The sequence below is a fragment of the Phyllostomus hastatus genome, unplaced genomic scaffold (assembly GCF_019186645.2).
Source record: "Phyllostomus hastatus isolate PE091 unplaced genomic scaffold, TTU_PhHast_1.1 phas_contig_198, whole genome shotgun sequence".
Lineage (NCBI taxonomy): Eukaryota > Metazoa > Chordata > Mammalia > Chiroptera > Phyllostomidae > Phyllostomus > Phyllostomus hastatus.
The window spans coordinates 4,359,888-4,386,571 of NW_025333715.1; the positions used below are offsets into that span (position 1 = coordinate 4,359,888).

Genomic DNA, 26,684 nt, shown 5'->3' on the forward strand with positions numbered 1-26,684 from the left:
GAGACCAGGCCAGGCAGTCGTTCAAACAGCAATGTTTAGTTGTACAACACATAAAGTCTAGCGACATTTACACAACCGGTTTGAGTGTCATTGGCTTGTTTTCAGTTGGGAAATTAAACCATAATGTCACCAAAAGGTTGGCTGGGACTGACAATATTTAAGAAATGGGTTGTTCTTGCATCCCCTAGGCTTGGGCCTCTTGCTCCATCAGGACTTGATCGTAGACGCATGGCCCGCAAGTCACCAGCCTTTGAGCAAGTTGTGTCCGGGCGGAGATGGGCAGGGGGGGCAGGGGGTTCTCTAGACACGGTGTGTGGGGCAGTGGCAGCCGACATTCGCAAACATTCATGCATCTGATGAGGGCCTCTGCCCTCCGTTGGGTATTTTCCACTAGCCTACAGGCGACCAGCTACGGCCAGGCGTACTCATTCCTCACATTAACAGGGTGGAGTGGGGTGGGGGTGGGGATAGTCAGGGTGGGTGGGAAGAGATCCCTCTTATTGCTGAGTAGACAGATGGGTGCTTTTTTTTTCTTCCTAGCGTTCACATCTCATGGGTCTCTGGAGTTTTGTATCTGTGTTTAGTGCCTTTTTTAAAGATTGGAGATAAAGAAGTCAACTCCAGAAATGTCTCTTCGGGGAAACCACTCTTCCTGAGAGGCTGTATTGTTGGGAGAGAGAGGGCGTGTCCACACTCTGGGCCAGCCCAAAGCGGTGGTTTTAAAGGAGAGACCCTAGCCCTTGCTTCCCTACATCTGGAGTCACCCATCCTCACAACTAAGCTTTAAGCAACGAAGGAGACACCCTTGTCCCACATCTGGGCTCACACAGCTGATGTCAACGAATCTGACAAGCAGAAAAGTGGCTTCCTTGACCTTTTAAAGAAAGCCAAAAGTAGCTCATGCAGATGGACAGGGAGCAGTGCCATTTCCCTTGGAGATGGGTACGAGTAGCGGGCATGGGTTTGCAAGGGCAGAAGGAGCTCTTGATGAGTTCTTTCGCCCTACAGACAGGCTGGGACCAGCTGACACAGACGATGGAGGAGGGCAGTGCTGGCGAGAACTCCATTCCACTGGGAGGAGAGGAGTGTTGGGAGACATGGAGAAGGCGGCTGTCCTAAAGCAACTGGCCCCTCCCACCTGCTGAGGGCCCAGACGGGCTGCGGAGGTGGGCCCTTAAAGGGCCATGGCCCTGCAGCAATAACAGCTGGGAGGAATGGAGGGAGAAGCAGCGCTTGAAATGGCCTTCATTCAGCAGTGGGGCAGGGGGTGGCTGGCACAGGTGGAAGGACAGAGCCCAGGAGGCCTTCTCCCTGCAGGGGGGTTGAGAACAGTTGAGGGTGTGGACACCAGACACATAAAACAGCTTCTCCGGGGAGGCTGAGATCATGATTTAGGGGCGGCAAGCATCCTTTTATTCAGCCTCTCCAGCGCCCCCCGCCCCCACCCCTAGATCTGCCCTGCTGGGCCTGGGGGTCCAGCCCCACATTCCCACACAGGATTGCTCCTGTGCAGGCCAGGCATCCCTCTTCTGCTGACACGTAGCAACCTCTGGGCTCTAACCCTCCTGCTGGTCCATCCTGACAGCGCCTCCTCTGGGACAGCTTTGTGGGCCAGGGAGGACGCGGGCTGGGTTGGTAAGAGCTCCCAAGAAAGACTGAGACCATAGGTGTTTGGGTCATTGGCGACATCACCCACCTCTTTCACCTGGTGCACTGAATCTTGGTCTTACGTCTTTGTGTTTTCCTAGCACCTGAGTGAAAAGGGACTATAAACGCTGCGATTTGCAGAGGGCCTGTCACACACCCCGGGCTGGACCAGGCCATGGAGCAGGAGGTTGTATGAGGTCACTGTAAAACTGTGGCCCTTGGTGTTTTCCCCTTGCCTAAGGCTACATTGTTTCCCCGGCCCCAGTGTTAGCCACCTCACTGACTAAAGGAGAAAGAGTAACTTGTTTGTAAAACAAATGAGATATGCACGTATGTGTTAATAAATACAGGGCTGGAGGGAAAGGCAGGAAGAGGCTAATGTACAACTGTGGGTGTCACCGGGAACGTGTACAGATGTCAGGAGGGTGGACAGGAAAAGCAGTGGAGAAGGACGGACAGACCACCATGCAGTCAGCTTCGGCAGAACACGGGGAGAGGGCAGGAGAGGGGGAAGAAGGAGCGGGGTTCATGAGGAGGGGACAGCGACAGAGAAGCCAGCTTTTAGGAGGAAGAATCCTCCTAAAAGAGAAAGGCAAACCTACCAAAAAACACAAATATTGTACATTATTCTTGATACTTCTTTCGACTCCGTTTTTCTAGAACTTAATGCCTGAAAAGGGTGTCTCCCTGGACCAGCCTGCGCGTGCCCGCTGCGGCGGCCCCTCCCCGGCCTGGGACGGCCGCGGGCTCCTCCGGGCCGGTCTCCGCGCTGGACCACACAAACGCTTCCCCCCTCCTCACTCTGCGTCTGATGTTCCGTCCTCCTAGTTTGTGCTGTCCCGTGCTGCTAGCTGTGATTTTATTTTAAGGTGGCCTCAAGTCCTTTTCAGAAGTAGACTGGGCGTACCTTCTAAATATGGAAATGGAGCTACAGTGGCTCGATCTACAAGGGAGTGAAAGAAGGGAGGGGGGGCAGGGGGAGGAAGGGAGGGGAGGGGAGGGAGAGGAGGGAGCGGGCGCCAAGCTGCGTGTGGGCTGCGTGTGGCGGGAGGACCGCAGCAGGCGCTGCCGCAGGGACAGGTGGCAGCTTCTACAGTGAATGGGACAGAGACCGGAGGGTGGAGCTCTCGTCGCCACTTCGAGGCACTGATGCTTCCTGCAGGTGCCCAGCGTGGCCCACTTCCCTGCTGTCCTTGACCTCCCTTTCCCCAGGAAGTCCTGGCCTGACCCCCGACCGCCCCGGCTACCCGGGAAGGTTAAGTCCGAACTCCCTGCCCCGTCCCGGGCCTAGCCCCGCAGCCTGTCCTCGGAAGACCCCCGCGGTCCGGGGGTGCAGGCAGGTCGGAGATGAGGAGGAGTTACCTGTGGCTCACCTGCACCCTCATTTTTAAATGAAACCTCCCTGGGCCTCTTGAGTGAGGCGCACGGCTCTGTTCTGGGACACAAGCAAAGGAGACAGATAATGGAGAGGCATGGAGAAACCGAACTTACAAGGGACTTCCCAGGGAGGGCAGTGAAAACACCTCACCCCTGAGCACGCACTCACGCACACACGCACACTCACGCACGCACACACACACACTCACACACACGCACACGCTGTAGACAGGACGCTCCACAAACACCAGACAGGCCTGTGGGACAGAGCAGAGAGGAGAAGGCGGGTGGTGATGGTGTCGGGGTGGTGTGGAGAGTGGCCGTGTGTGATGGCATGGCACAGGGACAGGGTCGTCACGGGTTACTGTCGCGGCTCTCCTCTGCGTCCGCGCTCACCGGGGGGAGGCCTCCGTTGTCATTGAGCCGCTTGGCCCGGTAGGTCTCGTAGTGGATGTTGTGTGTCACTTCCTTGAGGTCCTGGAGGTGGGTCCTGAGGGGCGCGGGTGACAAGAGAGAGGGGGACGCGATTAGAGGGGAAGGAGGAAGAGGTGACCCACATCAAGGTTAACATGCCACTTGCACCGCCCGGGCCCAGTCGGCCGACTCCAGAGAACCGAGGCCCCTTCTCCTGCCCCGCGTGCTTCGGCAGGGCAGCTGGGCCGCGGGCAGAGGGCCCGTCGGGAGGGAGAGACCTGGAGACTGAGGAGGTGGTTCTGAGCAGGTGGCCTCCGGACCCCGGGCCGTTACACCTGCCACTTGAGGGAGGGCAGGGGCACATCTTACCTGATGACGAAGTCTCGGAGAAGGGCAAACTCACAGTGGTTGAGGTTTTCCACTGTGAACAAAACGAAACAAAACAAAACAGGTGGTCATTTCACTAATGCAGCGGCGCCCAGCAGGTGCACTACTGCTCTGGTCACAGAGGCATTCTGGGGGGGGAGCACGGGACAGGCTACTGTAACTCCTCCCGCAGTCTGCTGGTCCTGGTGCTTCCGTGCACTGGGTTTTATTCACGTAACGTTTGTTAAGCAGCTGCAATGGCACAATACCATTCTAGACCCTGCAGGATAAGAGCTGAGAGGGACTATTGTATTCCCCATTTTATAGAAAAGGGAAAAAATACTGCTACAGGGAGTCTAAGAAACTTGCCCAACCTGAGACACAACTCCTATGCTTGAGGAGCTTATAACCAGATTGGAAGACAGTAACACAGAAAACAATGATCGAGCCATGTTAAAGGAGGGCATGCAAGCCCTGGCTGGCGTAGCTCAGTGGATTGAGTGTGGGCTGCGAACCAAAGTGTCGCAGGTTCGATTCCCAGTCAGGGCACATGCCTGGGTTGCAAGCCACGGCCTCCAGCAACCGCACATTGATGTTTCTCTCTCTCTCTTTCTCCCTCCCTTCCCTCTCTAAAAATAAATAAATAAAATCTTTTTAAAAAGTTAAAAAAAAATTTTTTTTAAGAAGGGCATGCACTACACGATACTCTAATTTGACACAGACTGAGTGCCTGCTACAGTGGGACCTCGGTACTCGCCATCAGCTCATGACAGGTGCCAAAACCGCTGAGCACCGAACAAGCGACGAGTGAGGAAGCGCTGCCTCCTGCGGGGCAGCGTCGTGACTCACGCAAGTCACAGCGAGTGCGAAGAGTCCCGAGCAAGTGCGGGGTGCTGACACATCTTCTTTTCTCGTCCAAATGTGATGAGCACGGGGTTTAACGGGTTCTGAAGCCAACGGGTACCGAGGCATGACTGTATTTGTAAATCATGAGCCAGGGATTGTGGGAGCAGAAGAAGGTTAAGACATGAACCCCATGGTCTCACAATCTAATGGGTAGGACAGGCATGCGCAGAAATAATTCCAACTCAAGGTAGATGATGAAGAAATGCTGTTTAAAAATTCCAACAAAAAGTCATCTGGCTGCTGTGGCTCAGTGGATTGAGCACCGGCCTGCAAACAGAAGGGCTGCCAGTTTGATCCCTGGGCAGGGCATGTGCCTGGGTTGCGGGCCAGGTCCCCAGCCGGGGGCGTGTGAGAGGCAACTGATCTTTGTATCTTTCGCACATTGAGGTTCCTCTCCCTCTCTTTCTCCCTTCTTTCCCATCTCTCTAAAAATAAATAAATAAAATCTTTTTTTAAAAAATCATAGGAAAATGGGAGACAACAAGATACAATAGGATGAACTTGGTTTTGTTTTGTTTAAAGATTTTTATTTATTTATTTTTAGAAAGGGGAAGGGAGGGAGAAAGGGAGAGAAACATCAATGTGTGGTTTCCTCTCTCACGCCCCCTACTGGGGACCTGGCCCACAACCCAGGCACGTGCCCTGACTAGGAACCGAAACAGCAACCCTTTGGTTGGGAGGTTGGCACTGAATCCACTGAGCCACACCAGCCGGGGCTGCACTTGGTTTTAGAATCAAAAAATATCCAAGCTTCACCACTAACAAGACGTGTGATCTGGACAAGACATTTAACTGTCGGAAATTCAAGAGCCTCAGGAGCAGACATAACCCCGCAGGGGGTTATCCCGCTGAATGAGATCACTGAAGCGATTCTTTGAAAGCCTTCAGAATCGTTACGACCGCCTCAAGGTCACATCCATTCATAATGAAACAAAAACAGCCACATCCGAAGAACCTTTCAGCGGGTTGTCAGATCGCATCCCCTTTCACGTGAAAACCTCTCTCCGGCGTTCCTGGCCCTTATTCATCTCTCCACGTTCTGAAGAGGACCTCTGACATATGCGCCGCGCCTCCCGGAGGGGCGCTACACCAGGCTTTTACTGCCTCCTGCTTGGGAGTCCCGTTTCTCGACCACACGGCCAGCTCCTTCCGCAGGGTCTGCCTGGCCCTCTTTTTAAATCTCACATCCTGGGACAGTGCCTCGACCTAGCCACGCTTACTAAACACGCATCATTAGCCAGCAGCCAGTTCTTCAAAAGGAGGCAGTGCGTTACCTTCAATGATCCCCCAGGGAGTTTTTCGGCCGAGGACCCGCTTGCCGTTCACTTGGTACTCCTTGTCGCTCCCCACCACGGCAAAGGGCATGCTCTCCTGCTGACAGACCAGACACAGGGCACGTCATCCTCGACAATCAGGGCCGCCAGGGGCGGGAGGGAATGCGGTCCTGGGCCCCCCGACCTTGAACTGCCCATTTCTGAGGTTCAGTCAGTGGTCCCACTGATGGCAAGGGTGGGGCAGGCTCTTGTCTTTTCAAAAGAGCACTGGACTGGGAGTCCCAAGTGCTGGATCCAACCCTGCCTGCACCCCTGCCGCCTCGGTCAGCCTCAGTAAGTCAGCGTTCCCTCAACGGGAGAATGCTTTGCGCCGCTCTACACGGTTGGGAGCTGCCAGGATGGACAGACCTCTCTCAAGTGATACCCGCCCGGCTGACAGCCCAAGTAACATGCTTCACACCGTCTCCCCCAAAACCTACAGGCGGACAGACGCCCACAGCCGCTGACCTGACAGAGCCCGGGGGCCCCTCTTTGACGTGTGAGGGCCCCTCTCTTCACCCACAGGGCTTGCGTGTCCCCCACGAGCCAGCTGGTTTTCCCAAATGAATTTGCCCAGCGTGTGTGTGTCGCCATAGTTGGATAAACTAACAACTCCGTAAGCTGAGGACGCATGAGTGGAGAGAGCTGCTTCTCTGAAAATGAAGTTGAATGTTTCAGAAAAACTTGGTAGAGGTGAGTTGCTTTCGCATGAAGAGGGAACTTAATCTCAGAGAAGCAGCTCTGTCCATGAAAAGAATGTTTGACGCATGTGATCTGTATGTTTCATTTTAACCTAATAATTTAGTAAAATAATTATTTAAAATATTTGTGATTGGCATGTGTCATTGTTTAAATGATTTCTTCAATTAACGGGCCAACTGCCTGTCTCCGCTGGATCAGAAACGGGGATTTGAGTATTTGCCCCACATTTACGGGAGGAGGAGACTCGACCAGAGCAGGCGAGTGGTCTGTCCCAGGTCCCAGCGGGTGAGTGGGAAAGCCCGGACTAGAGCTCAGGATTCTGAGCTGGAACCCCGGGGCGGCAGAGCTTCAGAACGGAGAGGACTCTCAGCAATCCCATAGGCTGATGGCGTGCCGGCCAGGTTCCACCAAGCGGTAAGATTCCCTGGCGCTCCCCCAGGGCCTGCTGTAAGGTGGGGCTCTGTGCCCACGTCACTTAGCCAAAGCAGCTCTGTTTTTGCATTTTACATATCGGAGTTCTATCTGACATCTAATTTCTTTAAAGCGTTCTTCTGGGGAAAAATTAAAAACCCACAGGCCACTCAACCAGTCTGACCTCTGCACTTTATAGAGGGCGGCACTGAGGCAGAGCTCTGACAGAGCGTAGATACCTTGGACACACAGCTAATGTCCTTGCCGGTGCCCTTCCGACCCCACGCACCCCAGCTCTGCCGTGTGGTGCTGAAGGAAGAGGCTTTCGTGGGGCCTGGGGACAGATGGGAGCATCGCCTGTGGGTGCAGGGTTCACAGTCCCCCTGGAGGGGGCGCTAGTCCTCAGCCTCCCCCAGGTCACTTCCGGTCTGGTCAGGCCGGGCGAGGCCGGGAGTGCGGAAGGGGAGAAGCAGCTGGGAAACCAGAGCAGTGTGCGGTACACATCCCACGGGCACCAAGGGGGCCATCTGTGACGAGCGGAGCCCCAGGCACCCACCCGGATTTTGTCATTCTCCGTCTTGTCCTCCAAATCCTCATCAAATTCCTTCTGGGGGTAGAATTCGATGCCATTCACTTCCAGCTCCTTGCGAACCTACAGGCGAGGGACAGAAAAGCAAGGCAGCCAGGTGTCAGGATAACGGGAGGGGGTGTGCGCGCGTGCACGCGCGCTGCGGGCGGAGGACTAAACGCAGCCTTGAGGATCCACAGACATCTCTGGGTCCCGAGGCCCTGAGTAAGTGCGAACCCCAGTCGCACAATAACGGGAGCCCCGCCTGAGACGAGGAAGAGTCTAGGGCAGCAGCTCGCTCCTCTCGGGTCTGTAGGGCTCAGACTCTGACACCACCACTGAGCACATGGGCAGTGCGCATGCGCCACGGGTCCTGTTCCCGTTTGTAGGGAAGGGGGCGAGTCCGCCCACCCCCGGCCTCTCTGTTTGCCCTCTTTCAAAGCTCAGCTTGAATCTCACCTCCTCCAGGAAGCTACCCAGGACCTCTTCAGCCGTCTACTCGAAGGCAACAATTATCTTTATACTCCTCTGGCATCCCCTCCTCCCCATCCCCACCTGGGTGCTGGGAGTTCAGGAGCTCACAGAGAACCACAGTACGGACTAGAGGGCCTTGATGCATTCATTATCTAGTCCTCCAAGCCTCCTAGCGGTGAGGAGGGGTATCTCCTGTTCACGGTGATTTATGTATCCGGGGGTCGCTAGAAGTTTGGAGGGGGGAAGAATGCCACCTGAGCACGCACTAACTTCTCTTCGACAGCGGTCCCCAGACACTGCGGGTCCCGTCTCTTTAATGGCTAAGCAGGAGCTGGGTGGGAGTGGGGAGAGGCGAACGTAACACCCGTAACACTGGAGGGTGGGAGAGGCTTGGACCAGAGAGGGGGAAGGCGGGGATGGGGGCAGGAAAAGGAGGAGGGGCCTTCTCACCCTTTGCTTGAATTCGGACTTCTCCTCCAGGGTCATGGTGTCAGCCTTAGCGATGACGGGGACGATGTTCACGACTTTGCTGAGGTGCTTCATGAACTCCAGGTCGAGAGGTCGCAGGCTGGGGCCCAGAGAAGGCGGAGGGTCAGAGCCACCCGGCCCTCCCCAACTGAGCCACTGCCGCCACCCCAGGGCCACCCTTGGGACAGGAGGACTGGGCCGGGGACCCGGCTGAGGCCAAGAGGCTGCTCTCTCTCCTGACTCGTACGCACTGTCCCGCCATCTGCAGGACAGGCCCCGACTCTCCCCCTCCCCCCCCAGCACATGGTCCTCCGTCTCCCTTCTCCTCAAATCCTGCCCCTCCCTAAGCCCCACTCCGACCACCCCCTCACGGCACCTTTGCTGGCCGGGGACAGCTGTGGACGGTCACCCCACCCATATGTCCTTGTGTCATGGTTACTTATGGGTGTCTTGTTCTGAAGGGCCTCCTCCCAGCCCCCACTTGGTCCTGCAGGGGTCCAGCTGGGGGTCTGCCACTCCCCCGTCAGAGGGCCCGGCTCCACCCAGACTCTGGCTCCTCTTATTGAGTCAGGCTGCCTGCTTCCTTGCAGACCTTGAGTCCAAGGTCTAGGGAGGGATAAAGCTAACCATTTTATGGAGTTTCTGGGCCCCACCCACTGAGCACCCAGTTCCTCCCAAGTCTGGGCCCCGCCTTGCTTGTGTTAGCCTCTCCAGAACAGAGCTCTGGCCTGGCAGCTGGGCGTAGCAATAGGTTGTGTGACCTCCCCCACAGGAAGGCCGTCTGCTGGCCCACGTGCTCTCCCCGTGCTCTGCCAGCACGCCCTTCCAGGCAGCCCCACCTGCTACGCACAGCCAGAGTTCCCAGCATGCCCTGCTTATTGCCAGCCTTCATTTCTCGACACCTTCTGCTGGGCTGGCCACCCTCCAGACACCTCCAGCTGGGTCCCACTCCCCACCCTAAACACCAGCCCCAATCCCGCAGCCCCACCTCCCGGCATTTGACCCTTCTTGCTGCGCCCACCCCACCCAGCCCTGTGCAAAGCAGGTGTCTGCTGAATGACTAAGAAGCCCTCTGCTCCGGTGTCCCAACTTCTCTCTACAAGCACAGTCGTGCCGCGGTGCCAGAGCACCAGAGGCAGCGTGGTGGCTGAGGCTGGTCAGCGCCACTCTCCTGGCAAGGAAGCCAGACTTTCTTGGGGAAGGTCTGGGGGATCCCAGGGCCGTGACTGTATTGGGGCCCCTCTGGCCCTCCCCAGCCAAGTCCGTGTATTGGTTATCGCCTACAGAATGGGCACAGATGGTGCAAACCAGAGCCAGGCCCCGCTCGGGGGGGTGGGGGTGGGACTGGTACGTACGAGTGTCCCGTGGGGGAGATGAAGTAGAGGCAGCAGTGGACACGGGTGTCAGGGATGCGTTTTTTCCTGGCGATGTTCACCTCCTCCTTGAGGAACTTCTCGTACTGCTCGTTGATGTACTTCTCGATGGGCTCCCAGCTGCGGGGCGGGGGTCGGGTGGGGGAGACAGGGGATGGGTGTCCCAGAAGGACAGGACCTGGGAGCTCTCTGTGGGCATGGTCCCCGTGCAGGTGTCTCATTTCCTACTTCCCCCAGGGCGGGGGGAGGGGCAGGGGTCTGGAGTACCTGCTGGGCATTCTCCCTCGGCCTCCCGTGGACGGCTTTCCCGTGAGCAAGGCATCGGGAAAGGGGCCTTGCTGCGGATTGGCAGACTCTCAATCCTCACGGTGGCTCCTGCTTCTCACCCCTTCTCTCTGTGTCCGGGTCAGCCCGGATTCACACCCCAGGTCCCCTTGTTCTGTCCGTCCCGCCCCCACTGCCACCGCCAGGCCATCCCTCGGGCAAAATCCCCCCTGCGCTGTCTCCACCACCCCCACGCCCAGCCCCACCTGGATGTCTTCCCTCACCTCCCTGCGGCCCCTCCCCCATCCCCCGGACGACACTGAACGCTCAGCATGCACGGACGGTGCAGGTGGCTCTCCACACCAGTGAACCCGCCCCACCTTCAGCACCTCCCTCGCCGTTTCGGGGCCCGCGCGTACCAGTTTTCGTTATTGATCTGGTCTCCGAAGCCCGGGGTGTCGATGACGGTCAGCTTCATTTTGACTCCGCCTTCCTCGATCACTGGGGTGCGAACAGAAAGGGCAGCAGGGAGGTGACTCTCCCAGCGGGTGCCAGGGGCCCTGCTGCCCACCAGCCAGGGAGGCCCAGGCTCTCCTTCCTTCTTCGGGACCAGTTATTGGGAAAGTCAAGTTCAGGGTCTTCCCCACTTCAGCACCTTTGTTCACGCCGCCGCTCCCTGCACCTGGGAGGAACTCCCTACTTCCTTCTGCCTGTCTAAGGGCTTTATCAGCCAGTTTAAACCCCATTCCTCTTTTCTTTCTTTTTTTTTTCCTAATCCCTCTTCCTCCCCCTCCTGGATTTGCAATCTAAGGAGTTGGCCCCATGGGGTTTAGAGCTTCATTCTCTTCTGCGCTGAGGTCGCCTTTCGTCTGTCCCATTCCCCGAGAGGCCCCATTCCTCCCCTTTTCTGGCAGAGGCAGGGGCCTCTGACCGATGCCCGCGGGGCTCCCCCACCCGGTCCTCACCGTGCCCGATGGCCTTGATCTCCACTGTCTTGGGGATCTTCTCCTCCCGGTTCCAGCTGGAGGCCTTGCGGCTCACTTGGGATTTGAAGAGCGTGTTGACCAGCGTCGACTTGCCCAGCCCACTCTGACCTAAGACAGAAGGATGAGAGGGCAGGGAGACCCTAGGGCCACGTCCGAAACCCGAGATCCCTCCCAGGACCTTACAGAATTTTTGAGCAGGCTGCGCCCTTGTCTGACCGCTCGCTGGGGAGGGAGGGGCTGAGCAGGGGTCACGGGCAGGTGGGGATGGTTTCCTGTGTGATGGAGAGAAGGTCAGATGCCACATCTCTCCTTCCTGGAGCCCCAAGGCCATCTGGAAAGGGGACAACCTCTGCATTCGTCTAATGTAGCAGGTTTTTGTTCTGTGTTTTGCTGAAGTCTTCGGTGACAGAATCACTCTGCACTCTGGCGCGGCCTGTGTGTGACGCGCCTTTGTCAGCCCTGCGAGTCCCGCCGCAGAGCGAGCTCCGATCCCCGCTGAAGCTGTCCCGGAGAGATGAAGCCCCAGCTAACGTAAAAGATGTACAAGACCGGGACTTGAACCCGAGGAACCCCTCGGCCCGTATCCGCTCTGTATCCCAGTGTAGTGGCCAGCGTGCCACGGAGGCAGAGGCCCGAAAGGACCCTGTGAGCGGAGGCAGAGGCGGAGCGGGCGGGGCTGGCTCCTCCCCGGCGCCTCCTCCACGGCGGCGCCCTGTGGGCGGTTCACGCGCACAGGCCTACAGACTTTGTTCCACGGAGCACACGGAAAGGGGCTCCACGGCGAAAAGGCGTTTGAAATAACCACGGGTCTGAGCAGTGCTTCTCAAACTCGAACGCGCCCCAGAGTCACCGTGAGCCTTGCTGGGCGGCATCAGCATCTCCCGGACGGACCCTGGTAGGAAACGCAGGATCCCAGCCCCGCCCCCCACCCTCCCACCCACAGTCTGCGTTGCTAACGGGGCTTCTGGATGAACCCCACGGGCAGCGGAGCCCGAGGCGCTGGTCTGGAGCGCCCCCTGTGGTAGATCAGGAAAACGTTCGGCAGCAGAGCCTGCAGGCCTGGACCCCACTGTGCTGTTTCTCTGGACGCCCGCAAGTGGCCGCGTCTGCCCCTGCAGTTCCCTTCCCGACCACGCGGCAGAGGGAAGGGACTGAATGCGGCCAGGGACGGTGAATAAGGTGCATTGCTCTTCCCAACGGACCGGTTGGTAGTGGCCACCCAGATGGATATGTTCAAGAGGCCGCATCGGGGTTCAGACGGCCCGTGTGCCGGGGCCCAGCGGCGGTGCCTGCCTGCCGCGGCGCTGCTGGGGAGAGAGGCGGCGGCCCACGTGCCGCGTACTCGCCGTTCTCAGTCTGGATGTTTTCTAAGGCCATCTGTTCGTGACGTATTCTTGAGTGTCAAGTGCTGTGCTAGGGCTGGTGGTAGAGGGGTAAGGGAGACTCCATCCTTACCTTTGAGAAAGACCAGAGCTTAAACAGACAATTACAATATGTTGCCACAATGAACCACCACAGGGTATTTTAATAGCATCCGGAAGGGAGTCTAATCCCGTCTTTCTGGGATCAAGGAGGACTTCCAGGAAGAAGCAGTAACTAAGCTAAAAGCTGAAGGACTTCGAATGACCCAAGAGAAGCTGGAAGGGGTTTGCAGACAGGGGGAACAGCGTATGCAAAGGCTCAGAGGGAGGAGAGAGTCTGGCAAGAGCGTCTGGGAGAGCCGTTCCTCGTGAGCAGCCGGATGCCGCCTGGGAGGTGGTGAGGGACGCGTGGAGAGGCGGAACCCGGCCAAGCTAGCAGTCTAGACCCTTCTGCTTAACCGGTCGGGGACTTGCTGAGTTTCTCTGGTTGGAAAAATTATTCAGACACTGGTAGACAATGGACTGAAGAGACGAGGAGACAGAAATAGGGTCAATGCCACTCAAAATGGGGCCTGGGGCCAGGGTCCATAAACCATTGGTTACTGGCTCTTGAGGTAGGTAGTTCGACCCAGAAAGGGAGCCAGCTCTGCCGCTCAGCGCACCGTTCCGTTCGGCCGGTGTGTCTTACACAGGACTTCGCAATGACCCGCACTCTGGCCCGGCCCCTTCTCCGTGAGCGGCACCGCGTCAGGTGGCCGTGGCTGTCCAGGTGGGAGGCCTGGCTCGGCCTGGGCGGGGGCAGCAGAGACAGGGAGGAGTAGGCGGACCTGAGAGAGATTTACGGGGAACCTGATCGACCGGCCCGGGTCATAACGGAAGGAGAAGGATGACGCCCAGACCCGTTCCAGCAGCAGAGTGAGTATCTCACTGAGATCGCTCTGTGACCTGGGGACAATACTTAGTGGCCAATCAGTGTCCTAAAAGTTCTTTCTCCTGGCTGGCATAGCTCAGTGGATTGAGCTCGGGCTGCGAACCAAAGCATCGCAGGTTCGATTTCCAGTCAGGGCACATGCCTGGGTTGCAGGCCACGGCCCCCAGCAACTGCACATTGATGTTTCTCTCTCTCTCTCCTTCTCCCACCCTTCCCTTTCTAAAAATAAATAAATAAAATCTTAAAATAAAATAAGAATATACGCTTAAAATCCATGAGTTTAAAAAATAAATAAATAATTTTTCAAAAAAGTTCTTTCTAAGTTTTAAAATGCTACAAAAGGCTAGAAAAAGGCCATCTCCCACCAACTCCCCCTGCCCAGCCCTGCTCTCGAAGGTGGGGAGGGACGCTGAGGAGCCCCCTCCGCCACACACCGGGACGCAGGCTGAGCATGGCCAAAGGTAGCCTGTGGACGCCCAGCTGGGGCCCACCCTGGAGAGGCCAGGGCCGAGGTCGCCCTTGGGGGAGAAGTGGAACCCACAGCGCTGCCCGCCACCCGGGGCTCCAGGGACCCCCCGGCCCTCCGTACCGACGACCATGATGTTGAAGTCGAACCCGGTCTTCATGGTCTTCTTCCGCATCTGTTCGATGATGGTGTCGATGCCAATGTAGCCCAGCAGGTTGGAGTTGATGCTGACGGGCTTCATGGGCACCGCCGGCTTCGGCCTGGGCTCAGGCACCAGCTCTGACATGGCTGCGTCCGTCCTGGTGTCTGGCAGCCCTGCGAAGCCAAGGTGGGGGGTAGGGGGTGGGCTGCCGGCGCCACAGGGAAGCCACGGCGTCATCCCCTGGATCCGGAGCTGGGACTGGGGGGGACCTGAGCCGTCACCCAGCACGGGTCCCTCATCTCACACAGGAAGACACGGGCCCTGGCGGGAGGGACTTGCCGAAGAAGACGGAGCAAGTCAGCTGCAGAGTCTGGACCAGAACCAGCTCGCCAGCTGCTGGGGCCGCTTCAAACGCACTCGCCGCCCCAAAGCACCACGTGTGTGTGGCGAACCCGAGGGTTTCCCCACCCCAGCGCTGCTGACACTTTGGGCGGAATCGTTACTGTGGGGGGCTGTCCTGCTCACTGTAGCAGGTTCAGTGCCCCCCCACCAGCCTCTGCTAAATGCCAATAATAGCCCCCAGCAGTGAGAGCCAAACACTGCTTTAGACGGTGCCGTGGTCCCCGGAGGACCACACGGCCCTTCCTCGTGGAGAACCATGGTCTACGAGATGGGGGGATTATTCCCACCTGAGCCTGCCCCCCAAATAAGGGCAAAGACCGTGCAGGATGCTGGACCTGCCCTCTACTGCCTGTCGCTGACCTCTGTTGCTTTGTGTTTTACAAGCAAATGGAGCTGCCGCCCCTCTGCAGAGTGAGTGTCACTCCTGCCCCCAGCCTCAGTGTCCCCTCTGCCCCACGAGCACCACCGCAAAGCAGGGGTGCCTGTGCCCTGAGGAGCCGCAGCCGCCCTCCTCGCCTTAGCTCTGAATGTACTGAAGGAACACGTCTCCCCTTTTGACCAGCTGGGGGGACAGGATGAGGCCCGGGTCGGGGCAGTCCCTTGCCTGAGACGATGCAGCGTGTTGTCGGGAGGGCGGGTGGCAGAGGGGAGGTCACAACCCTGCGCCAGGGGGCAAAGGCACACAGCCCCCAGGTCTGGCTGGTCAAGACAGACACCACACACACGTAAGAGAGACCTGTGTGCGTCCCCATCCGGGCCGCTGTCCAGCAGGCCAGGTTTCAGGAGAGGCAGCCTTGTCCCACCCACAAAGTGGGGTGTGTGGGGTGAAGAAGGGGGAGCCTGGCCCCGCGACTTGCCAGAAGTGTGGACTCAGACAGAGCACCTGCACCCAGGAGCCCACGGCGAGCATTCCATGAGACACGGCGCCTGGAAGCACCCACAGTGCACCTCCCAGCTCCAGCCCCTCCCACCCCTGCCTCTTCAGGTTCACGGACTTGTGGGGAGGTCAAGGGGTGCATGTGAAAGCACTCGTCGAAGGGAGGGGCCCAGATGCTAATTACACTGCACAGTCACCAGACCTCACACTGTGTCCGGCGGCCCCTCCGGCCGGCCCGCAGCCTCAAGCTAACAGGCGGGCTGCTGGGACAGCCACCCTCCCCCACCCCACACCCAGCCAGGAGTCTGTTCTCACACCCAACCACCCGGTCCTTCCACGGGTCCTGCCAAGACTCTGTCTCCCAATGGGAAAATGTTCTGTCCTCATCACTCCCGGGCACAGCCGAATCTGACACAGCATCGGGCCTCCCCAGGGTCTGGCCGGATTCCCTCCTGCTTCCCAGGAAGCTGTTGCTAGCCAGGCGGCTGGCAGCGAGACCGGCTCAGCCCCGCAGCAGCTGACTCCTCTCACAGCCGGGCCGGCCTCCCCCACCACGCTCGCTCTGCACGTGGCTCCCGGCCCACGCAGCACCCCTGCCCTGGGGCCGGTGCCCCGTTCCCCTGCCCAGCTGCTCCCACGGCAGCCCTTCCCGCTTCCCCGGTGCTTCTGCAGCTGAGCCCGTCGGGTCCCCACACCTGGAAAGTGAGTCTTGCACTTATTTACGGGAGTCCTTCCGAGGATTCTCGCAAGGTGGGTGTCCTCGCTGCGGCCGGGCCTGCTGCAGGTCTGTGCACAGGCAGACGTCCCCGGCGAACCCTGCTGGCAGCCACTGAGCTCACCGCGAAGAGCACTCGGTGGCAAGCCCCCCCCCCGTGCCAACACACGTTCCAGTTCCACACTGACGGCCATCAGCCGCGAGCACGGCCAGCGTGGGGCGGGCTGCTGGCAGGCCCTCGCCCCTCCAGCGCCTGGCTGACTCCCGCTCTTCCCGCACCATCAGCGCAAGGGCCGCCCCTCAGGAAAGTCTCTGCTTGCCCGTCTGGGTGGAGGTGCCCCTCTTCTGCACCGCCTCGGCCTCTGTCTGAGTCCCTTGGTGCCTGAGTCCCACCTCATTCATTCATTCATTCATTCATTCATCCCACCCATCCCTGCCAGCCCCTTCACATGCTGTCACATAGGAGCCCGCTCCACCCAAATCCTACAGGAAATGCCAAGGACACTTTTGGGCCCCAGACAAGGTCACGGCCCCCGAGGGCCCACTCCCTGGCGAGGTGTCCTGACAGGTCCACGAAGACCTCCCGGGCACAGGACAAACACTGCTCTGGAGTTCTGCAGCTCCAGCCTCTGCAGCTTACAGTCCCCCACTCCGCCCGTGTCCCGCCTGCCAACCCCACGTGGGGAGTGGGCCCCGGCTTAATTCCCGGCTGGGGGGCCCTGTGAGCCTCACTGTTCTCCTCAGGAGAATGGGGGCAGCGCCCACCTTGCCAGGTTGCTGGGAAGGTTACACAAAAGCGAGGATGTAAATCACCTGGCACTGAACATACGCTCGTTTCTGCCCTTCTTAGGCCGGGAGTCACGTCTTACCGCTCTCTACGCCCCATGTGCAGAGCGTCACACGGGCACTCGGCAATGAGTGAACGAATGATGAATGAATGAATGAATGAATGTCTCACTGTCAGGCAGATGTCACTCCCCTCGCCCCTCGGAAGCTCCGCTAACAGAGCAGCGGACCCCCAGCCGGTAAACGGTGCCTGCGTGGAGGCCACAGCCAAGGGGGAACACTCTTTGTAAAAAGACTTGCTTCCTCCCCACCACAGGGATCCCAAGGGGCTGGCTTCCCATGGGTGGGGAAGAGCTGGGGACAGGGTCACAGCGGGACATAGCTCAAATATGCCATCTGGCCTAAATGGTCCTTGGAGGCCCTCCTAAGGCTCCCAGGTCTCCCTGGAGAGGAGGAGAAGCTGCCGCACCCCCTGCCAGGAGCCACCTGCCCCATCAGCGCTCCAGGGAGAGGCACGGGCCACCTGACTCGGTTCTGGCTGAGTCCCCCACGGAAACGGCGCCTCCATCACCACACCAAGCAAGGGCTGTGGTGCTTTCTTTCACAGGCAGGGGATGGCTTTGTCTTTGTCTGGCCCAGGAACCCCACCCTCAGCTGGGAAGGTGGCAGCAGTGGGAGGAGACCTTTCCGGAATAGCACCTGCCTCCTTGGCTTAGTGGGGTGGGGGGTGGGGAGGCTCTTCTTCCTTCCTGAGCTGAAGAGCTTCCCCAGGCCCCACCCCCCCACCCGCGCAGGCAATTCCAGCCCACCCCAGCTCCAGCCCCAGCTCTTAGAAAAGGAATCACAAAAGATATCTCAGTCTTTTCCCATTCTCCAGCGCAAAGGGCTCTGGGACACCCCCTTCCCCCATGCCGGTTCTCTGGAGGCCAACGAGTTCCCTAGGAGACCACCAGCTGGTGTCTGTCTGTGCGTGGGGGAAGGGGTCTGTCTATGTGTCAGCTCCTGGGTGTGTATCGGGTGGTAGGTGGCCCTGCTACCTGTGCGTGGTGTGCATGCGTGTGCGTGTCTTGGTGTGTGCTCCAGTGTGGGGCTTTCTGGGTCCCTCCTTGCGTGTCCGTGGGTCTCTGTATCTCCCCGCGTTCCTGTGGGTGAATTTCTCCGGGCATATATATCTTGGGGTGTGTGTCGCCGTGCGTGCGTGTGTCTGTGCATATGTCACCGCGCGTGGGCTCCACGGCGCAGCAACCCTCCCCCGGTAGCACCTCCAGCCGGGCTTCGCGGGGCCGCAGCCTCGTCCTGGCGGGCGCCGGTGGGCCGGCCAGCCGCCCTACCTTTGGACATGAATCCTCCTTTGTCTCCGTTCCTCCCGGGAGATGCTCAGGGCGCGGGGCTGCAAGGCTGAGCGGGGCGCGGGCTCCTTCTGGGCCGAGCGGCCCCTGCAGCCGGGCCTCGCCCCTCCGCGCTCTCCGCCCACCCGCCCGGCCCGCGGCCCGGCCGCGCCGCCCCTGCGCCCCGCGCCTCCGCACCCGCCCCGGACCTCGCCGCCGCTCGCTCGGCGCCGCGCCGCTCCTGCCCGCGCGCACCGATACCGCCGCCGCTGCCACCCGCACCACGTGACCCGCGCGCCCGCCGCCGGCCCCGCTGAGAGCCCCTCCCCCTCCCACGGCACCCGAGCCCTCACCCGCTCCCCGCGCGTCCGCACGCGCGAGCGGGCACCCTTCTGCGGGCGGCCCGGGAGGCACCCAGGGGCGCTGTAACCGCAGGCTCGGGATGCCGGGCCCGGGAAGGTGTCCGCATCCCAGCCCTGGTCCGTTCCCCGGGATCCGGCTCCAGCCTCTTATTCTCTAGGCTGGGGCGCGGCGTGGGGCGCGGCGTGGGGCGCAGGGGACCCGTGGCAGCAGCGGGGCGGCGGTGCGCGCGCGTGAGTCACGCGGAGGTTGGGATATCGCGCTGGCCCAGCGCGGTTCCGTCCGGGCGCGGGTGCCTGCAGAGCCCTGAGTCAGGGGCGCGTGTTCCAGGCCTGGCTCCGGGGTGATGGGTGCGCCCTATGACCTTGAGCTGCTCAGGACCTTTCCTGAGTCTTAACGGACCCACCAGAAAAATCTGTCGCGCAGTCCGTCGGCGTTAACAGACAGCGCGGTGCCAGGCCCTAGGGGAACAGGGATGGGGAGGCCCTGCCTGTCCAGGAAGGGCTCCCTTCCCGTGGGGGAGACAGACAGCTGGCCTGTCCTGATGTGGGGGGTAGTGCATGAGTACTCTGGGGGCACGGAGGTGGGCACCCCGCGGAGAGAGGGACTGTGTGTGCAGTTCTTGGGGGCAGCAAGGGCCTAGACGGAATGGCAAAAGGCGGCGGGAGGGAAGGACAGAGGGCACTGCGTGGGGAGGGGGCGGCAGAGGTGAGGAGCCGGAAGGGGAGAGCGGCGTGGTGCTGTGGGCGGACACCCCGAGCTCCCGGCTGCAGCCGGAGCAGGGACAGTTCCAGACAGGGACACGGCGCTAGGAGGCCGGAGGAGGCCGAGGCCTTGGACGCCAGGTTAAGTGGCTGGACCTAAAGGGGGGGTGACGGTGAGGCACCAGTGGCTGTTACGCTGGCAGTGCTCCATCAAATACGTGAGTCCCGATGGCGGCTGCGAGCAGGGGAGCGCCCTGGGGGGAGGGGAGCTTGGCCCCCCAAGGCGGAGGGATGGAGAGGAGGGGACAGACAGTCCAGGAGGTGGGTTCACAGAGTTGGATAGTAGACTGGATGGCAGGGGGAGCGGGGAGTGGACGGAGAGGGCTACCCAGGTTTCTGCAGCTGCGACAGTGAGACCGGGGAGGGCGGGAGTCTGTGCAGGAAGGAACGGGCTGCTTCTGGGCGTGGGCAGAGGGGCGGCCGGCCGCTGGCCGGCCACACCTTCATTTCAGGAGAGAAGGCTGGGCTGAGGGCGGAGGGCGGGCCGCAGGCACAGAGGGAGGCGTGTGGACCGGAACCAGAACCGGGGAGAGCCCCAAAGCCCTGGTGAGGCTGTTGGACGGGGTGCCTTCCGAGCGTCTGCCAGAGCCAGGCCCTCCGCGCCTTGGAAATGTTGGGGATGAGATGCCCCACAGTGGGAGTCCGAGACCTGGGTTCCCACCGGCTTAACCAGCCGCATGACCGAAAGCCTGCCGCAGGCTCTCTGAGGCCAAAGGAGTGTCGAGCGCCTGTGCTGACCTAGGTGTTCGCAGGTCTGTGATGGACCTCCCTATGTGCGAGTTCCTGACTCTCCTTTCAGCAGCACTAAAGGGACGGGGACCGGGGACCCGGAGAGAGAATCCCAGGTGACCCCGCAAGGCCGAATGTGAGCGGCGGAGGCGGTCTCGGGCGAGGTCACTGTTCACGTCCCGAGCGGCCCAGCTGCAGCGACTGTCAGACAAACCACTGTTTCCCGGAGTGCGGGTCTGTGTGTCCCTGTGGGTGGTTTGCTGCACCCTGCACTCGCCTGCAAGTCCCCCGATCACGCCAGCACTTCCCGGACCCCGGGAACAGCCACGCCGGCGCTGAAGGCACCGCGGCTCCCTCGAGAGCTACCCCTGCAAACCTCCCTCCTGGGGACGCCCCTCAGGCTGGCTGGGCCTGGCAGGTCGGCGGGGCCCGGCTCAGTGCATCCTCCGCGTCCTGCCCTTACTCTTGTTCCCTTCCCCCAACGCCCTCCACGCATTTGACTCCGACCTTAGAGTCCCCCCTTTCTTTCCGACCTATCCACGTATAATTCACCCCCAGGCCCTTCCACCACCCCCTCCGTCCCCTCCTGACCCCAGCAGCCCGGCCAGGCTCTGGGCATTTACCTTTGGTTTCTCTGGGCAGGTCTCTGGCAGCCTCTGCTGGGCCGTGGTCCGGGCCTGGGTCCGTGCTTCTGCTTGACGTCTGTGGGTAGGTGGCGGAGTCTGAGGCGGTCAGGTTAGTGACACTGCCCGGCGCGGTCTCCCCAATGGCTGGGTCTAGGGCGGCCGGCACCACCGACCCCGGGGCTGTGCCCAGACTGCTTGTGTCCAAAGCAGGAGAATCCGTAGTGACGTCCAACCTGGCGGGATTCGGTCTGTCCAAAGCCAGGACCCTGTCTGGCCTGGCTGTGCCCAACTTGACTGGGTCTCGGGCTGCCAAATCCGAGGCTGTGGCCCCTGTCGTTGTATGCGGCTTGGCTGTGCCCGCTGTGCCCGCTGTCGCTATGGCAACACCCAGCCTGCTCAGGCCTGGGGTGACCCGGTCCATGACCAGGCCCCGCTTGGCTGCGCCCAGTCTGGCGTCCAGAGCGAGGAACCCGGCGCCTGTGTCCAGTCTGGATGTGTTTGGCGTGGCTACGTTGACAGCCAAGTTAGGTCTGTTGGTGGCCGCTGTGGCTAAATATCTGCCTGTGCCTGGCCTTACCGTGTCCAGAGTTGCCAAACCCACGGCCGTCGCAGGCTCCACGGTAGACATGGCCCTTTGGAGATGCAGCCGGGCTCTCGGGATACCCCTGAACCTGGACTTGCCTCTTCCTGGGGAAGGCCTGGCAGGCACGTGGGCAGCCGGTGGGACCGCGTGCCTCTGACCTGCTGAGCCGGGCCCTGCAGGGTCTGGTGAGGGGCTCTGGGCTGACCGGGACTGGAAAGGTAGGGCCAGGTAGGAACTCACCAGGGGCTTCTCCACCACGGGCATCTTGCTGGGTTTGGCCAGACCTGGGTTCCCGGGGCCCTCAGAGTGCACCCTGCCCCCTTGCAGCAAGGCCATAGACGGGGAGTCCCGAACTGGCGGCCCCCCTCCTCCGTGGACGGCGGCCTCCCTGCCCCGGGCAGGCGCCTCCCCCCACGCCTGGCTGTTCTGGCGGAGTGTTAAGGAGATGGTGCTGAGCTTCCTGGGCACCAGGCTGCTGCCGGCCTCCTGCGGGGACACGCTCCGCGTCCTGGCTCCGGCGCCCAGGCGGCCGGGAGCCTGCGGGCCGTGGCTTTGAGGGAAGGCGTCCAGATGGATGGTCCTCCTGAGAACAGGGGTGAGGGGCGACATCCCTCCAGGGAGCCTCGAGGGGCGGGCCGGGTGCCCCAGCAGATGGCTCCGAGAGAAGGAAGTTCTGGGCCCCGGGGCTCCGTGAGGCTGCATCTCCAGGCCGTGATCCATCCACGTCTTCCGTCTCCCCCTGAGGTGATGGACGGGGGGGGGGGGCGGCAAGCGGCGGTGAGGGCTCGGTGGGTAGGTGCCCACCCTCCCCGTCACCCAGCCCCTGACACTGCCAGGTGTGGAGGGGCCTGTGGGGGAACGGCCAGGTCCTCAGTGGATTACACACGTCCCTCCCTCCTGTCCTTCTGCAGCTCTGCCCGTGACACACCTGCACACCCCTCCCCCACGGGGGCCCCTCACACACACACACCTACGCAGGTACCACTCGGGTGGGTGTGGGAGGATGTCCCAACAAGGGCGGCCGCCAGGGACCAGGCCACTCCTTCTGTGAGGGGGGAGCTCAGGTGGAGGGGCACCTCTCCCTTGGCCTGGGCCCAAGTGTGGCCCCTTTCTCTGTGGCCAACCCCGTGGGGGTCACATCCAGACAGGGCAGTGGTTGTCAGAGGGCCCTGGGTCCCACCCACGGCAGCCGGAGTCGGGCGTCCAGGCTGGAGGCCGACGGATGGGCAGTGTGGCGGGGCAGCGGGGTCTGTAACTACAGCCCCTGCCCTGAACCCGGGAAGAGGCCTGGGCTGGCCCGCTGCTGGGGCCGGGACCCGAGCCTGGGCCGAGGAGGGCCCTGGAGAAGGCGGGGCCTGAGTGGAGAAGCCACCCGGGCTCCCAGGAGGACACCTGTCCGGCAAAGCAATGTGGCATCTTTCAGAAAGGCCACCGGGGGGGTCCCTGGGGGGCCTCTGGGAGGGGCAGGGGACGAGGCTGCGGGTGCCCCAGAGCCCAGGCCAGGCCACAGTGACGCTCAGGCCCTGGAAGAGGACCAGCCGGGTCTGCAGGTGGGAAGGCTCCCTCCGGGGCAGGGCAGCAGTGCCCTGAGCGGGGAACACAAGTGGGGGCAAGGACACCGCTGGCACACTCGGTGGGCTGGGCGGGAGGAGCGGGGGAGGCGGCCTTGCACAGCACTGCCTGCAGGTGGGTGGGAAGCCGGGGGAGAAGAGGTGGTGGGCACGGATGAGACACGCCCCGAGGCCCCGAGACGGCCAGCTGCTCCGCACTCCGGGCTCCACGTACCTCACCCCCTGGAACAAAGCCGTTTCTGTCCCTTCCAGCACAGCAGGCTGGAGCGGGACGCTGGGGGGGCCAGGCCAGGGCTGGCAGACCGGGCTCGTGGGAGAGGGGGGCCCGCTCCTACAACTGGGCCCCTAAGGTCTGGAGCAGGGGGTCTTCACCGCCCCTCACAGTGCTGCCCCCGCCCCTCATCCCCCTCCAGCCACGCAGTTGCACCCGAGACTGCCAGCCTCCGTCACCACCCCGCTCAGTGTGTCCCTGCCCTCCGGCCCTGTTCACAGCCACACACTACCTGGGCACACGCACGCTCACCCTGCACGGGAGCACGGACGTGCACCCTCGGTGCACACACCCACGCAGCCCAGGCCAGAGGACAGGACTCCTGAGGCCGATTTTAACATCACCAGGTCCACGCCCCACCCCCGAGATCCCTCAGCCCTCTCCCTCCTGCTGCACACAAAAACAGCCGCCTACCTCTACCAGAGAACGAGAAAGGTCCAGTGGCCTTTGGTCTGGGAAGCTGAGGCTGGTGCAGGCCCCTCACCTCCTCTGTGCCCCGAGTGTGGCCATGACAGGCAGCCCAGGGGCCTCTTCCCGTGGTCCCCTCCCGGGCCTCCACTCAGCCCCCAGGCCACAGCCCCAGGCAGAGGGCCCAGCCCTCTTCGGACCTGTCCCACCAGCTACATCCCCAGCTGGGCTGGGCTCTGGGTCAGGGAGAGGCTGGCTTCCTTGGAGTGGGCGGCCGTGAATGGCTGCTCTGAGCCTCTGGAATCCCGAAGGGCCATGGGAGGCTCCCGACGGCTAGGCTGGGCGGCCCTGCTGTCCAGGCCACCGGGGGCTGCATGCCTGCTCCCTGCCCTCCCCACATCTGCCCTCCCACGGACTCTGACCCCTGGAGACATGTCCCCAGCAAGAAGGCCATACTCAGGTGATCACGGCGCCAACCTCTGACCCTCAGCATGGGCCCCGCCTCCTCTTCAGTTCTGGGACCTCTGGCCTCACCCACCCAGCTAAGCTCTAGCCTCCAGCACGCTGCAGATCCTGGAGGCGAAGGAGGGACTGTCTGGCTCAACAACTGTTCCCTGAGCCTCTGTTCCTCGGCCCTGAGGACTCGAAGATAACACAGCCCTGGGCCCGTGGAGACCCACGCGGCCACCCAGCCTGTTGCTGGCACTGGGGGCTGGGCCGGGCACCCTCTTTGGCCTCTCTCATAGCAGCAGAAATGATAGAGATGGTGATGGTAATAGCTCCCGTTTCCTGAACACTTACTACGAGCCCGGGCTGGGGAGGAGCTCTCGTTCTGCTCGGGAAGACGGGCGTGTGCACAGATCCTTACAGTGTCCGCCTGACGGCGGCGACGGCAGGCGCCACCCCCAGCACTCACCCGGAGCTGGGAACTAGGCCGGGCGTTCTCCCGGCATCTCCTTTAACCTTCGCCTCGTCGCCTGCCTCCTGCTGGTGAGGACGTCACAGCCACACGACGCCGTGTGGCCTGGTCTGCCTCCCTGCGCATTGCTCTCCCTAGCCCACGAACTTCTGGGGCCACGCCGGCCAATAGAACTCTCTGCGATAATGGGAACGTTCTATCTCTGTGCTATCCGTTGCAATAGCTGCTACCCACAGGCGGCTGGCTATTGAGCACTTAAAACGTGACTCCAGTGACCAAGGAACTAAACTGTTTATTTTATTTCACTTTAATTAGCAGCTACCATGGTGGTCAGCAAAGCTCTGAAGGGCCTGGATTTCACCCTTTGCTGGGTCCCAGGGCCTGGCGAGAATCAGCCGCAGTACATTTCTGTACAATCGATGAACTGGTGAGTGAGTGGATGAATGAATGAATGAATGAATGGTGAATAGGTGGACCTAGGACCCTCCCCTCTTATCCACACTCTCCCGTTGGAGCTATAGGTTTTCAGACTTGGCTGTGCTCTTGTCACCAGGGCAACCTGCTGGCCTACCCCTGGGTGGGGGGAGGGGCCTCTCAAGTTCTAACCCCTTTTCCTTCTCGCTTTGAGGCCCGAGGACCAGACCAACCCGAGGAAGAACAGAGGGGCTGGAGGAGGGGGCGGCGCGTTCCATCTGGCCAAATAGGGTGGGGGGAGCCTTTCCTGGGCACCCCCACACGACTGCATTATCTCTGAGATGCAGGGACCCTTGAGTGAAGTCGGGGTCCTGGGTCTTCTCCCCACTTTGGCCAACAACTCATTCAACGACCTCTATCAAATCACTTGCCTTCTGGGCCTAAGGAGCCTTTGCAAAGAGGGACCAGGTGTCCTCATGTAGCCTCTCCAAGCTTGAAGGTGTAGAGTGTTTTCATCTCACTCCCTGCCTGCCAGGCCGTTAAGGTGTTGAATGCAAGCAATGGGTGTTGTTCATCTCTGTGCCCACCCCCAGCTCCTCCTCTGCCTGGCTGGTGAGGGGCCTGGGGCGCACCGCCTGCCCCAGACGGTCATTACAAACCTGGCCTCAGCTGCCCTCTAGTGGCCCAAAGTGTCAAGGGCCTCGCGTACACAACCTTTCCAACCAAAGGACAGACTGACGGGCCTGGAAGGGACCTCAGGGACAAGACCACCTCAGCAAAAGCGTCGCTGTGGCGGCCTCCCTGACGAGTGGCACGGGTTCTGGAGCCTCAGACCTGGGTTTGTTACGGCCTTCGAACACGTCACAGTCTCTCCGAGCTCCAGTGTATCCGCCTGTAAAATGGGGGTTTTATCGGCCAGGACAGGTTCAACTATGCTGCAGTGAAAAACAACTACAAAATCCCAGGGGCTCACAACAGCGAAGGTTTACTTCTCCTCCGGGCCTCACGCGCACTGGGGACTGGGTCAGCTGGGGCTCTGCTGCTCTGGGTCATCTTCATCCCGGGACCCAGCAGCCACCTTCCTTCGGGAGCCGCCGCCGGTCCCTGTGGCGGAGGGGAGGGCGGAGCGCTGAGTCGCGCACTAGCTACTCGATGCTCTGGCCTGGACTCACTTCCGGCCATAACTCACTGGCGAGAGCTACTTGCCAGCACGAGGAGGTGAAACCCTGCCACGTGCCGGAGCCGAGAGCCAGAAGTGTTTGGTGAGCCGCCATGCCGACCCGCCTGCATGGCTGTGAGAATGCAGTGAGGGGTGCCGGGAGCTCCGTCCCTGTTAGCCGTTAAAATTGTGCCTTGCGATCCTGATGTCCTGTTTCATTTATCCTCACGGTTTCCTGTGACTTTGACATCAGCTCCAGCTGGTCACAGCTGCAGACACGGAGAGGGGGATGGACTGGCCAGGGTTCACACAGTGAACCAGTAGCTGGACACCCAGCTCTCCAGGATCCAAATCCTGAACCCCCTCTCACATTCTGGGGTGGGGCAGAAGTTGTGCCCACCCAGGGGTCTCTGGAAGGGCGTTGACTGACACTGTGACGGTTTTGGAGGGGAGATTGCAGCTCTGCCCTCCTCCCCAAGCTGGTCCCTCCGCGTTCCCAAGCTCTCCCCCTCCGCCAGAGTGGGGAACGAGGGGGTGGAACAATGACGAGCCTGTGCATCCCCCGGGGCCAGAGTCCGAACATTGTAGCCATTCCTCCGCAGG

The 26,684-nt window shown here is 61.0% G+C and overlaps 1 protein-coding gene across 3 annotated transcripts; it reads right to left on the reverse strand.

Moving 5' to 3' along the window:
• Positions 1–25: 25 nt before the first annotated feature.
• Positions 26–18,411, reverse strand: SEPTIN3 (septin 3). 3 transcript variants are annotated; one of them, XM_045835110.1, is made up of 11 exons: positions 18,281–18,411; positions 14,151–14,342; positions 11,249–11,377; positions 10,703–10,784; positions 10,002–10,139; positions 8,629–8,746; positions 7,693–7,788; positions 5,985–6,081; positions 3,808–3,859; positions 3,421–3,514; positions 26–1,311 (listed from the first exon to the last, which is right to left on the reverse strand). In XM_045835110.1, the coding sequence occupies exons 1-11, from the start codon at positions 18,288–18,290 to the stop codon at positions 1,246–1,248; spliced, it is 1,074 nt and encodes a 357-aa protein (XP_045691066.1). In that variant the 5' UTR covers positions 18,291–18,411; the 3' UTR covers positions 26–1,245. The 3 variants fall into 3 exon arrangements, with proteins under 3 accessions (XP_045691066.1, XP_045691065.1, XP_045691067.1); XM_045835109.1 differs by having other exon boundaries at positions 5,985–6,084; XM_045835111.1 differs by lacking the exon at positions 11,249–11,377 and having other exon boundaries at positions 5,985–6,084.
• Positions 18,412–26,684: the final 8,273 nt, after the last annotated feature.